At 46.2% G+C, this 14,403-nt stretch overlaps 1 protein-coding gene across 1 annotated transcript; it reads left to right on the top strand.

The window, feature by feature from the left end:
• The first annotated feature begins 1,210 nt into the window (after window positions 1-1,210).
• obi1 (ORC ubiquitin ligase 1) lies at window positions 1,211-10,000 on the top strand. Its single transcript, XM_036982050.1, has 6 exons — window positions 1,211-1,391; window positions 1,868-2,003; window positions 2,572-2,663; window positions 5,702-5,923; window positions 6,206-6,294; window positions 7,647-10,000. Exons 1-6 carry the CDS (start codon window positions 1,320-1,322, stop codon window positions 9,292-9,294), a joined length of 2,259 nt encoding a protein of 752 aa, XP_036837945.1. The 5' UTR covers window positions 1,211-1,319; the 3' UTR covers window positions 9,295-10,000.
• The last annotated feature ends 4,403 nt before the right edge of the window (window positions 10,001-14,403 follow it).

Genomic DNA, 14,403 nt, shown 5'->3' with positions numbered 1-14,403 from the left:
CCACCTGGTGTCCCAGGGCTAAATCAGTCCCTGATTAGAGGGGAATCACCCACCTGGTGTCCCAGGTCTAAATCAGTCCCTGATTAGAGGGGAATCACCCACCTGGTGTCCCAGGTCTAAATCAGTCCCTGATTAGAGGGGAATCACCCACCTGGTGTCCCAGGTCTAAATCAGTCCCTGATTAGAGGGGAATCACCCACCTGGTGTCCCAGGTCTAAATCAGTCCCTGATTAGAGGGGAATCACCCACCTGGTGTCCCAGGGCTAAATCAGTCCCTGATTAGAGGGGAATCACCCACCTGGTGTCCCAGGGCTAAATCAGTCCCTGATTAGAGGGGAATCACCCACCTGGTGTCCCAGGGCTAAATCAGTCCCTGATTAGAGAGGGGAATCACCCACCTGGTGTCCCAGGGCTGAATCAGTCCCTGACTAGAGGGGAATCACCCACCTGGTGTCCCAGGGCTAAATCAGTCCCTGACTAGAGGGGAAGCACCCACCTGGTGTCTCAGGTCTAAATCAGTCCCTGATTAGAGGGGGATCACCCACCTGGTATCCCAGGTCTATATCAGTCCCTGATTAGAGGGGAATCGCCCACCTGGTGTCCCAGGTCTAAATCAGTCCATGATTAGAGGGGAATCACCCACCTTGTGTCCCAGGTCTAAACCAGGCCCTGATTAGAGAGGGGAATCACCCGCCTGGTGTCCCAGGTCTAAACCAGTCCCTGATTAGAGAGGGGAATCACCCACTTGGTGTCCCAGGTCTAAATCAGTCCCTGATTAGAGGGGAATCACCCATCTGGTGTCCCAGGTCTAAACCAGGCCCTGATTAGAGGGGAATCACCCAGCTGGTGTCCCAGGTCTAAATCAGTCCCTGATTAGAGGGGAACAATGTAAAAAAAAACACAGTAGAACTGGCTTCAAGGTCGAGAGTTAAGTTTGAGGGGTATAGACTGCAATTTCTGGGGAGTTGGATTTGAGATCAGTTTTACCAGATTTCTTTTGACTGTAGAGTGGAAATAGATTTTATTTTTACTTTTAATAATTCTGTTATTTTGTTAAAAACATACATTTAAAAAAAAAGTTGAAAATGTTAATGAAAAAAACAATATCCCCATGTCTGTCCTGCCTGAGGTTGAAAGGCACAGGTTTTCTGTCAGGTGCTGTCTATGGTCCTGAACTGTGATGTCGTTTGTCTGTCTTTGAAACGCAAAGCAGAGCAGCGGTACATTTTCTACCGTTTGGCTTTCCGTAGTTATGTGGTTTTGAAGGCGGTGCTTTTTGTTGTTGTCGTTTCTCGTCGAAACTCTTGAGCAAAAAAACAATGGCAAACAACTTTCAAAACGTGACTATTTCTCTAACTTTACCCATATCATGCCAGATCTGCCTTGGGAAGGTAATTCAGTTTATATTTTGTTGTGCTTTCCGTTTTGGAACAACGTGTTTTAGCCAATGCAACTATTCACGTTGACAGAAATGCTAGCTATGCTAGTTAGCTGTTGATTAGCCAACGTAGCTAACGTAAGCTTCCTTGCCTAGTAAATATTAATTTAGCAAGTGATGTACATTTTGAACCTTCTATCGATTAGCTACTCATATTTGTCTGTGGGTGGCTAGTTAGTTACACATTTGTTGACTAATTACATCGACCAATTCTTGATCTGCGGCTGCAGATCATGTGTTGTTAGCTTAGCTAAGCTAGCATCTTGGTGCAATTTTAGTAGGAAGTTTTTGCAATGCCAAATATTAACTATAGTTGAACTATTCATTGATTCATCTCACAATAGCTCAGTGCCTACAATGCACGGATAGTTGTATTTCAATCGATCATTAAAATAACTCATTTTTTCTTTTTAACATTGCTATCTGCAGGTCCGCCACCCCGTTATCTGTGCCAATAACCACGTGTTCTGTTCTGGCTGCATGGACATCTGGCTGAAGAAGGCTAGTCAATGTCCTTCATGCCGAGTTCCCATCACCTCAGAGAACCCGTGCAGAGAAATTATAGGTACGAGTAATGGCCTAACAGCTACTGCATAATATGACGACCTGGTTATCTCTGCATAATAAGTCAACCTGGTTATCTCTGCATAATAAGTCAACCTAGTTATCTCTGCATAATATGTCAACCTGGTTATCTCTGCATAATATGTCAACCTGGTTATCTCTGCATAATATGTCAACCTGGTTATCTCTGCATATTATGTCAACCAGGTTATCTCTGCATAATATGTCAACCAGATTATCTCTGCATAATAAGTCAACCTGGTTATCTCTGCATATTATGTCAACCAGATTATCTCTGCATAATATAAATTAGAAGAGAAAGGCCCCTCCCCCCACCCCAGAGTCTGGTTCCTCTCACGGTTTCTTCCTTCTAGGGAGGTTTTTTCCCCTGTTGCTGTGTAGTACTCACTGTTTGGGGTCTAGACGAGGCTGGATACCTGTAAAGCACTTTGTGGCAACTGTTGATGTGACGGTCGCTCAAGGTGGCAGAGTTACAATTCTGTGTTCGTGAACTGATTCCCTACTGTGGTTCCTGTTTTTTTGTTGTTGTTGTTGTGTGTTATTTTTAGGGGGGACAAATGAGAGCGAGTCCAACGAGAGCTATTCTGTGAAGAAACACCTCCGAAAGACCAGGGCGGAGCTTTTGTTGAGGGAATATGAAGTAAGCTACATATGCTGCATGTTTCTACTGGCAGTCTGTCTGAGTGTCTCCTTTATCAGTTTCCCCCCTCTGGCAGTCTGTCTGAGTGTCTCCTTTATCAGTTTCCCCCCTCTGGCAGTCTGTCTGAGTGTCTCCTTTATCAGTTTCCCCCCTCTGGCAGTCTGTCTGAGTGTCTCCTTTATCAGTTTCTCCCCCTCTGTTAGTCTGTCTGAGTGTCTCCTTTATCAGTTTCCCCCTCTGTTAGTCTGTCTGAGTGTCTCCTTTATCAGTTTCCCCCCTCTGTTAGTCTGTCTGAGTGTCTCCTTTATCAGTTTCCCCCCTCTGTTAGTCTGTCTGAGTGTCTCCTTTATCAGTTTCCCCCCTCTGGCAGTCTGTCTGAGTGTCTCCTTTGTCAGTTTCCCCCCTCTGGCAGTCTGTCTGAGTGTCTCCTTGATCAGTTCCCCCCCTCTGTTAGTCTGTCTGAGTGTCTCCTTTATCAGTTTCCCCCCTCTGGCAGTCTGTCTGAGTGTCTCCTTTATCAGTTTCCCCCTCTGGCAGTCTGTCTGAGTGTCTCCTTTATCAGTTTCCCCCCTCTGGCAGTCTGTCTGAGTGTCTCCTTTATCAGTTTCCCCCCTCTGGCAGTCTGTCTGAGTGTCTCCTTTATCAGTTTCCCCCCTCTGTTAGTCTGTCTGAGTGTCTCCTTTATCAGTTTCCCCCCTCTGTCAGTCTGTCTGAGTGTCTCCTTTATCAGTTTCCCCCCTCTGTCAGTCTGTCTGAGTGTCTCCTTTATCAGTTTCCCCCCTCTGGCAGTCTGTCTGAGTGTCTCCTTTATCAGTTTCCCCCCTCTGGCAGTCTGTCTGAGTGTCTCCTTTATCAGTTTCCCCCCTCTGTTAGTCTGTCTGAGTGTCTCCTTTATCAGTTTCCCCCCTCTGTTAGTCTGTCTGAGTGTCTCCTTTATCAGTTTCCCCCCTCTGTCAGTCTGTCTGAGTGTCTCCTTTATCAGTTTCCCCCCTCTGTCAGTCTGTCTGAGTGTCTCCTTTATCAGTTTCCCCCCTCTGGCAGTCTGTCTGAGTGTCTCCTTTATCAGTTTCCCCCCTCTGGCAGTCTGTCTGAGTGTCTCCTTTATCAGTTTCCCCCCTCTGTTAGTCTGTCTGAGTGTCTCCTTTATCAGTTTCCCCCCTCTGTTAGTCTGTCTGAGTGTCTCCTTTATCAGTTTCCCCCCTCTGGCAGTTTGGGATACAGAGCATTCAGAGAAGTATTCAGATCCCTTCACTTTTCCCACATTTTGTTATGTTACAGCCTTATTCTAAAATGGTTTAAATTATTTTTTTCACCCCCCATCAATCTACATATAATACCCCATAATGACAAAGCGAAAACAGGTTTTTAGAAATGTTTGCGAATTTATTTTAAAAAAATTAAAACTTATTTACATAAGTATTCAGACCCTTTGCTATGAGACTCGAAATTGAGCTCAGGTGCATCCTGTTTCCATTGATCATCCTTGAGGTGTTTCTACAACTTGATTGGATTTCCACCTGTGGTAAATTCAATAAGATTGGACCTGATTTGGAAAAGCACACACCTGTCTATATAAGGTCCCACAGCTGACAGTGCATGTCAGAGCAAATACCAAGCCACGAGGTGGAAGGAATTGTCCGTAGAGCTCTGAGACAGGATTGTGTCGAGGCACAGATCTGGGGAAGGGTACCAAGCACTGCTCATTACCTGGCCAATACCATCCCTACGGTGAAGCATGGTGGTGGCAGCATCATGCTGTGGGGATGTTTTTCAGCAACTGGGAGACTAGTCAGGATCGAGGGAAAGATGAACGGGACAAAGTACAGAGAGATCCTTGATGAAAACCTGCTCAGGACCTCAGACTGGGGCGAAGGTTCACCTTCCAACAGGAGAACGTCCCTAAGCACACAGCCAAGACAACGCAGGAGTGGCTTCTGGACAAGTCTCTGAATGTCATTCAGTGGCCAGGCTAGAGCCCGGACTTGAACCCGATCGGACATCTCTGGAGAGACCTGAAAATAGCTGTGCAGCAACGCTCCCCATCCAACCTGACAGAGCTTGAGAGGATCTGCAGAGAAGAATGAGAGAAACTCCCCAAATACAGGTGTGCCAAACTTGTAGCATCATTACCCAAGAAGACTCAAGGCTGTAATCACTGCCAAAGGTGCTTCAACAAAGTACTAAGTAAAGGGTCTGAATACTTATGTAAATGTTTTCATCTGGGGCCCCCTTTTCATCCGGGGCCCCCTTTTCATCCGGGGCCCCCTTTTCATCCGGGGCCCCCTTTTTAAACTCGAGTGACATAAAAAATACAAACACTAGCATACAAGGAGTTTTACTATGACTTTGGCTGTGCATGACCGGACTAACCAAGGCTCGAGCCCTGATTCGTCCATTAACAATTTAAAGGCCCACGTCTTGGCATTGGAGAGAGAATTTTCTAGCTAATTTCCAGCAATTCAACACATTTCATCATGGGGCAGAGAGATTTAGTTGTTGCAGCTTTAATGCTAATATCCTGCAATTCTAGACATTTTGCCATTTACACTTATTCCACGTAGACTTTAGACAAAATTAATTTAAATATGTATATAACTTAAAAACAAAACAAACTCTGAATAATTTAGCGGCCCCCAGTTTGAGAACCCCGAGCCTACATCAGAGATCCTCTCATTACATCAGAGATCCTCTCATTACATCAGAGATCCTCTCATTACATCAGAGATCCTCTCATTACATCAGAGATCCTCTCATTACATCAGAGATCCTCTCATTACATCAGAGATCCTCTCATTACATCAGAGATCCTCTCATTACATCAGAGATCCTCTCATTACATCAGAGAGATCCTCTCATTACATCAGAGATCCTCTCATTACATCAGAGATCCTCTCATTACATCAGAGATCCTCTCATTACATCAGAGATCCTCTCATTACATCAGAGATCCTCTCATTACATCACAGAGATCCTCTGAATCACTATGTGACTTCTATATGCAATTCGATGGTGGGACATCTTGTCTTTTTATCGTTCAGGATGAAGTGGAAGGTCTCCTCAAAGAGAATGAAGAGCTGAGGAACAAGAACCAGATCCTGGAGTCCCAGCTGAAGACGGTACTAGATCCCTGTACTGTAACAGCCAGCCGGAGAGAAGACCGGGGTCTAGACCCCGGCGTTGTGGAAGAGTGGAGCAACAAGCTGAGAGCGGCTACAGATGGCTACAGGCGGATCAAACTGGATGTGGAGAAACTGAAAGGGGTATTTTATAGTCGTTTATGTTCCTTGTACGTGGGGCTCACTTGCGCAAAACATGGGAACAATCGTTGGAATGGTTCTTTGTGTCAATTAATCCTGTAATTTTGGGGTCGTCAACTGTCAATTTGACACGAAAGTAAAACAGTTTTGTCACTGTGGTATCATCAGATCAATGTCACACACATACAAAGATGACAATACACAATGTAACTAACAATGTCTGAAACAGGATTGTGTATATATGTGTATATATATGAACTAAAAAGTTGTGTTCCTCTGCTCAAGGCTAACAAGATGTTGCGGTGTCAGACTATTGACCTGGTCCAGGAGAACGTGAGGCTGAAAGCGGAGGTTGCCAGTAGATCTCCTCAGAAGTACGTACAAGTCCTGTGTTTTACTGTTGTGTGTTTTGTGGAATGTTCTAGAGTGGTTTCAGCTGGGAGGAATGTTTTGGAGTGGTTTCAACTGGGAGGAATGTTCTGGAGTGGTTTCAACTGGGAGGAATGTTCTGGAGTGGTTTCAGCTGGGAGGAATGTTCTGGAGTGGTTTCAACTGGGTGGAATGTTCTAGAGTGGTTTCAACTGGGATGGTAGTGGACGACTGGGTGGAATGTTCTGGAGTGGTTTCAGCTGGGATGGTAGTGGACGAATGGGTGGAATGTGCTGGAGTGGTTTCAGTTGGGATGGTAGTGGACGACTGGGTGGAATGTTCTGGAGTGGTTTCAGCTGGGATGGTAGTGGACGACTGGGTGGAATGTTCTGGAGTGGTTTCAGCTTGGATGGTGGTGGACGACTGGGTGGAATGTTCTGGAGTGGTTTCAGCTGGGATGGTGGTGGACGACTGGGTGGAATGTTCTGGAGTGGTTTCAGCTTGGATGGTGGTGGACGACTGGGTGGAATGTTCTGGAGTGGTTTCAGCTGGGATGGTGGTGGACGACTGGGTGGAATGTTCTGGAGTGGTTTCAGCTGGGAGGGTAGTGGACGACTGGGTGGAATGTTCTTGGTAAAAACAATGACTAATCTATTTGTTCATGTTCTCAAAATAAATTGTTTTTTGGTCAATAGTTAATATCTTTTATCTGGAATCCATTTTGGTATCTTATCTGTCTACGGATTCGGGTTCTACGTATTTCTGACTGTTTATCAGTGGTGAGATGTACTAATATCCATCTGTAATCACATTGATATGATCAACTATTTGCGCTCCCTGTTGCCTCAATGCAATGTGCCCCCCTTTGGTGTTCTTCATGGTAACATTCTGTACCTCAGGACCTCTTTTGAGAATAAGTGTTTAAATAGATACTTTCCAGCATCAGCATCTGGGGTCAAATGCACATACAGTATTTAGTCAGCCACCAATTGTGCAAGTTCTCCCACTTAAAAAGATGAGAGAGGCCTGTAATTTTCATCATAGGTACACTTCAACTATGACAGACAAGATGAGGGGGGGGGGAAATCTTAAATTTTTTTTTATGAATTTATTAGCAAATTATGGTGGAAAATAAGTATTACAGGCCTCTCTCATCTTTTTAAGTGGGAGAACTTGCACAATTGGTGGCTGACTAAATACTTTTTTGCCCCACTGCATGTATGTATGTGTATATATATATATATATATATCACTGTATAGTTTGATATATGTGTATTGTTTTTACCCCCAAAATATAATTTATATGCTCTCAAATTCAATTCTTACTCCCATCTTTCTGCTCTGAACCACCCCTCAGGTTTGGCCGGTACACGGTAGCAGCGTTGGAAGCTAAGATCCATCAGTACGAAAGAGATTTGGACCACCTGAAGAAAGCTCTGGAACGTAGCGACCAGTACATAGAAGAACTGGAGACTCGGGGTGGAGGGGTTGCGGAGAGGCTCCCGAGAGAGGCACCCCAGGGCCACACCGATGCCCGTCCAGAGAGCAGCACCTCTGGGGAAGGTGAAGCCGGGACCAGGGTCCACTATCAGAGGATCAGTGCCACGACGAGGAGTCTGAGTGACATGGAGAAGGCCTCCGTCTGCACCGGTCTGGAGGGAGAATCCAAGACGTTGTCCGCTCACCACAACTACCTCCTGACGACCTCTAACGCCGTGGAGCTCGACGCCATCGGCTCCGACACGTTCCGGGACCACCGGAGAGGTTTCGGCGTGACCCTCCTCGGACACAAAGACTCTATAGATACCGATAGGATTGACGCCATCGTTCCCTCTGACCTCTTCCTGCTCTCCACTCCCTCCTCCGCCTTCCGCTCTCTCAGTCTGAAGAGTCCCAGTGTTGGTGAAGACAAGAAGCTTGGTTATAAGGCTGTGACCCATCTGAGGAGACTCAGTTTTGAGGACAGTGTAACACCCAGCAGTAGCAGCAGCGTCTCCACCGTAGCAACTAAACGGTCCAATCACACTGCTCAGTTGTCCAACGGGGTGTCTTCCTGTAACGCAGCCGAGCCGGGACTCTCCACCGCCGCCGAGCCGTTGTTCTGGGCTGCAGCCTGGCAGAGCCGCAAGGCTTCTGATATAACCTCCGTGACCTCTGTGACGTCGCCCAATCACAACGGAGAGGAGGAGCATCGGAGGCAGCTCAACACGTCTTCGGGGTCGGGGCACGGCGAGAGAAACCAAACCGCGGGAGTCACCACGTCCCGCGCTCTGACAGAGGACGAAGCCTTCACGGACGAAGCCTTCATGGACGTAGCCTATCTGGATAAGATCTCTGAGCTGGACTCTATGATGCTGGAGGGGCCAGAGAGCTGCGGCTCGGCAGGGTCGCACCTGTCCCTGGCTTCCTCTCTGACTTCTGCCGACACACCGGACTTGACCCTTGACCTCAGACTGGATGTGACCCTGGTACCTGAGGTGGAGGGCTGCTCTGAACTCTTCCTGGACCCTGACTCTGAGCAGGACCGAGGTGGAGGTGGACAGACCGAGGCAGAGGGTTTCGGGATAAAGGGAACCTCTTCCACTCCGGTCACAGTGTCAGCGACTCGGGCAGCTTCTCTAGCGCCCACATCTACGACGACGGCAACCGGGTCTGGATCCTCCTCTGGGAGAGACGATGGCAGCGGGGACCACAGTCTTCTAGACTCTACGGGGCCTGCTAGAGAACAGGGACACCTCTCGGACCCGTCTCAGACCGATGAACTGTCCTTCGACCTGCTGTTTGATCCCTTAACAGAGACCCGGACGGGACCAGGAGGGCCGTCGGCCTGGCAGGCCTCAGCCAACCACCGCCATGACATCTCGTCTGACTGCTGCTCGGCAGATAGACCTGGTGGAGACGCTGTGAGAGAGAAGAGCGCGGGGACTCCTAGTCAGGCCACCAAACGGAAGTCTCGCAGTCCTTTCGACGTCGGCAGTCCCTCCAAACATCATAAGTTTATGTGATGGAGTTACCATGGCGCCCACGTCACTGTAGACTAGCCCGGGCGCCAGTCTGTTTCTGATCTCTTAAGACAGCTCTTTATGGAACTGTGGGATGCGATGCCCTGGCAGAATCTGCGACCAGGCTCCCTTCTTTACGGTGTCTTAGTCCCAAGTGTCATGTTATTCCCTATATAGTGCACTACTTTAGACAGGAGTCCTACGTGGGGGCCCTGGTCTACAGTAGTAGTTCATTATGTGAGGAATAGGGTACCATTTGGCATAGCATTAGCAACACAAGACTGCAATCGTTAACCGCTTCTTTCAATCTGTTTGCTAATGCTAACTGCTTCTTTCAATCTGTTTGCTAATGCTAACTGCTTCTTTCAAACTGTTGCTAATGCTAACTGCTTCTTTCAATCTGTTGCTAATGCTAACTGCTTCTTTCAATCTGTTTGCTAATGCTAACTGCTTCTTTCAATCTGTTGCTAATGCTAACTGCTTCTTTCAATCTGTTGCTAATGCTAACTGCTTCTTTCAAACTGTCCCTAATGCTAACTGCTTCTTTCAAACTGTTGCTAATGCTAACCGCTTCTTTCAAACTATTGCTAATGCTAACTGCTTCATTCAAACTATTGCTAATGCTAACCGCTTCTTTCAATCGGTTGCTTATGTGTATGTGTGTATTGGCATCAAATTATTCCTGAAAATAAAACTGTTATTTTCAGTAAATTTTGTGGAATTTGTAGACCAATTATTGCAACAAATAAAGCTTAATTTGATGGTGTAATTTAAAAAAAAATAACCTCTGTTTTGAGAATGACTGTCACCAATGGACACTTTACACGCGGTTGGACCTTTTCATGTTATCTAGCCAGAGACCCACACTACCGTTCAAACGTTTGGGCTCTCTTCGTTTTTTTAAAGAAAATCACATTTTTTTTGTCCATTTTAAAATCACATCAAATTGATCGGAAATACAGTTAACTGAACAGACAGTTAACCCCACTGTTCCTAGACCAGTTAACCCCACTGTTCCTAGACCAGTTAACCCCACTGTTCCTAGACCAGTTAACCCACTGTTCCTAGACCAGTTAACCCACTGTTCCTAGACCAGTTAACCCACTGTTCCTAGACCAGTTAACCCCACTGTTCCTAGACCAGTTAACCCCACTGTTCCTAGACCAGTTAACCCCACTGTTCCTAGACCAGTTAACCCCACTCTTCCTAGACCAGTTAACCCCACTGTTCTTAGACCAGTTAACCCCACTGTTCCTAGACTAGTTAACCCACTGTTCCTAGACCAGTTAACCCACTGTTCCTAGACCAGTTAACCCACTGTTCCTAGACCAGTTAACCCCACTGTTCCTAGACCAGTTAACCCACTGTTCCTAGACCAGTTAACCACACTGTTCCTAGACCAGTTAACCCCACTGTTCCTAGACCAGTTAACCCACTGTTCCTAGACCAGTTAACCCACTTTTCCTAGACCAGTTAACCCCACTGTTCCTAGACCAGTTAACCCCACTGTTCCTAGACCAGTTAACCCACTGTTCCTAGACCAGTTAACCCACTGTTCCTAGACCAGTTAACCCACTGTTCCTAGACCAGTTAACCCACTGTTCCTAGACCAGTTAACCCCACTGTTCCTAGACCAGTTAACCCCACTGTTCCTAGACCAGTTAACCACCTGTTCCTAGACCAGTTAACCCCACTGTTCCTAGACCAGTTAACCCACTGTTCCTAGGCCGTCATTGAAAATAAGAATTTGTTCTTAACTGACTTGCCTAGTTAAATAAAGGTAAAAAATAAATGTTGTAAATGACTATTGTAGCTGGAAACGGCTGATTTTTCATGTGATATCTACATAGGCGAACAGAGGCCCATTATCAGCAACCATCACTCCTGTGTTCCAATGGCACGTTGTGTTAGCTAATCCAAGTCTATCATTTTAAAAGGCTAATTGATAATTAGAAAACCCTTGTGCAATTATGTTAGCACAGCTGAAAACTGTTGTCCTGATTTAAAGAAGCAATAATACTGGCCTTCTTTAGACTAGTTGGGTATCTGGAGCATCAGCATTTGTGGGGTCGGTTACAGGTTGAAAATGGCCAGAAACAAAGAACTTTCTTCTGAAACTCATCAGTCTATTCTTGTTCTGAGAAATGAAGGCTATTCCATGTGAGAAATTGCCAAGAAACTGAAGATCTCGTGCAACGCCGTGTACTACTCCCTTCACAGAACAGCGCGAACTGGCTCTAACCAGAATAGAAAGAGGAGTGGGAGGCCCCGGTGCACAACTGAGCAAGAGGACAAGTACATTAGCGTGTCTAGTTTGAGAAACAGACACCTTACAAGTCCTCAACTGGCAGCTTCATTATATAGTACCCGCAAAACACCAGTCTCAACGTCAACAGTGAAGAGGCGACTCTGGGATGCTGGCCTTCTATCCCCTAAAGCTCATCGTGTCCGTCTGTATCCCCTAAAGCTCATCATGTCCGTCTGTATCCCCTAAAGCTCATCGTGTCCGTCTGTATCCCCTAAAGCTCATCGTGTCCGTCTGTATCCCCTAAAGCTCACCGTGTCCATCTGTATCCCCTAAAGCTCATTGTGTCCGTCTGTATCCCCTAAAGCTCATCGTGTCCGTCTGTATCCCCTAAAGCTCATCGTGTCCGTCTGTATCCCCTAAAGCTCATCGTGTCCGTCTGTATCCCCTAAAGCTCATCGTGTCCGTCTGTATCCCCTAAAGCTCATCGTGTCTGTCTGTATCCCCTAAAGCTCATCGTGTCTGTCTGTATCCCCTAAAGCTCATCGTGTCCGTCTGTATCCCCTAAAGCTCATCGTGTCCGTCTGTATCCCCTAAAGCTCATCGTGTCCGTCTGTATCCCCTAAAGCTCATCGTGTCCGTCTGTATCCCCTAAAGCTCATCGCGTCTGTCTGTATCCCCTAAAGCTCATCGTGTCAGTCTGTATCCCTTAAAGCTCATCGTGTCTGTCTGTATCCCCTAAAGCTCATCGTGTCCGTCTGTATCCCCTAAAGCTCATCGTGTCCGTCTGTATCCCCTAAAGCTCATCGTGTCTGTCTGTATCCCCTAAAGCTCATCGTGTCCGTCTGTATCCCCTAAAGCTCATCGTGTCCGTCTGTATCCCTTAAAGCTCATCGTGTCTGTCTGTATCCCCTAAAGCTCATCGTGTCCGTCTGTATCCCCTAAAGCTCATCGTGTCCGTCTGTATCCCCTAAAGCTCATCGTGTCTGTCTGTATCCCCTAAAGCTCATCGTGTCCGTCTGTATCCCCTAAAGCTCATCGTGTCCGTCTGTATCCCTTAAAGCTCATCGTGTCTGTCTGTATCCCCTAAAGCTCATCGTGTCCGTCTGTATCCCCTAAAGCTCATCGTGTCCGTCTGTATCCCCTAAAGCTCATCGTGTCCGTCTGTATCCCCTAAAGCTCATCGTGTTGTCTGTATCCCCTAAAGCTCATCGTGTCCGTCTGTATCCCCTAAAGCTCATCGTATCCCCTAAAGCTCATCGTGTCCGTCTGTATCCCCTAAAGCGCCCAGTGTTCGTCTGTATCCCCTGAAACGAACTGTAAATACACAGTAACAGACCAGAACACATACTTCAGTCCTACAAAGACCTCCCACCCGCCTGAGCCTCCTTTAGATTCCGAGTGTGGCGCCACACCCCTTTCTTTACGTTTTCATGTAGATTTCTCATCGCCTACTACCTCTAATCACGGCGTGAACATTTTATTGGGCTCAACCGTTTCCGCAAGTCGTTTTGAATAAATGAAGTGTTAATTCATTGTGGATTCATTTAATTTGGTAACGACTGTGTACAAGGTGACGGTGGTGATATTAAATCAATTTGTTTAGTGTTCATCTGGCGGGTGGTAATGATCAAGGTTGAGGGGGTATCATGGCGTCTAGGGGTTAATATGAGCGAACAGGATAACGCATATAGGCCAGTGTACCAACGGTATTACATCCGGAAATCAACTTCTCCTAAAGTGCGTCCGAAAAGGCACCCTCATCCCTATATAGTGAATGTCAGAACGGAGCACCGTGGGCACTCGTGTAGGCCGGAGAATAGGGAGACGTTTTACATGCACGAATTCTCGTGTGGTCATTCAATGTTCTGGATGTAGTCCCACCTTCGATGTGCTGCGACAAAAAATAACATGTTCAGGTAACTTTATGAAGTTCAGAGCTGGTCACAAAAAAAAAAAAAAAAAAGGTAATTCGATTTCCTCTTATTTAGCTGGAATGCTGAGAACATATTTAGTTCGGAATAAATATAAATAATAATCTTTGGCTATAGATATCAATTTAGATGAATTCATATGAATTTGGCGCATCGGTTTTCCATTTTCGTCTATAATTAAACTGGCTCCACTGTTCATGCACCAAGAATTTGCTATTTAAATATTTAGGCTATTTCGCCTGGTGAAGTCAGAGGGCAGACATACCCCCCCAACCCCCCACTCTCTCTCTCTCGCTCCCTTTCTCTGCATTTAGGAGAGTTGCAATCCCGAGGGCGGCGCGAGATATTACTCCGGTTCCGTGTTGTATTGTTTGATGATCGCCTTACTCTTACAACCCTGCTGCTCATATCAATTCATTATTTCAATAAACTAAAGTGACTGTCTCCTTTTTTTTCCCTCCAAATACACGTCTTGATTCAGGGCCGTTTGGACAAACGCTTCAAATAATTGATGTGCATAATGACACCCATTTCCGGCCTCGCACCATTTGATTTGCATAGTTTTTCCGTTAAGAAATATTTTTTTAAAGGAATCAAAATAGAATGCATTGTCTTAAGGGACACGCGCGTCAGTAGGCTATGACTTGGAATAGCCTTTGTTGAATTTATTTTTGAAATGATGTCTGTGAAGAAAATTAAGTCAGTTGTCTGCCAAAAAAAAAGATGACAGTGAATGTAGCAACAAACAAACAAAAAAACGGATGTGAATTCCTATGAACGAATTCATAAACAACCAAATATCAGGCATTCAAATTGAACAAAACATCCAAGCTCGAGCTACAGGTGTTCAAACCCCGTGCCTGTCCGTCTCCTGGCTGGAGGCTGAGAGCCCTAAATAAAACGCACGCGCCGCGCCGGTCTCCTCTCCTCTCC

Source organism: Oncorhynchus mykiss, chromosome 7 (genome assembly GCF_013265735.2).
Source record: "Oncorhynchus mykiss isolate Arlee chromosome 7, USDA_OmykA_1.1, whole genome shotgun sequence".
Lineage (NCBI taxonomy): Eukaryota > Metazoa > Chordata > Actinopteri > Salmoniformes > Salmonidae > Oncorhynchus > Oncorhynchus mykiss.
This window is presented reverse-complemented; position numbering and strand designations above follow the sequence as displayed.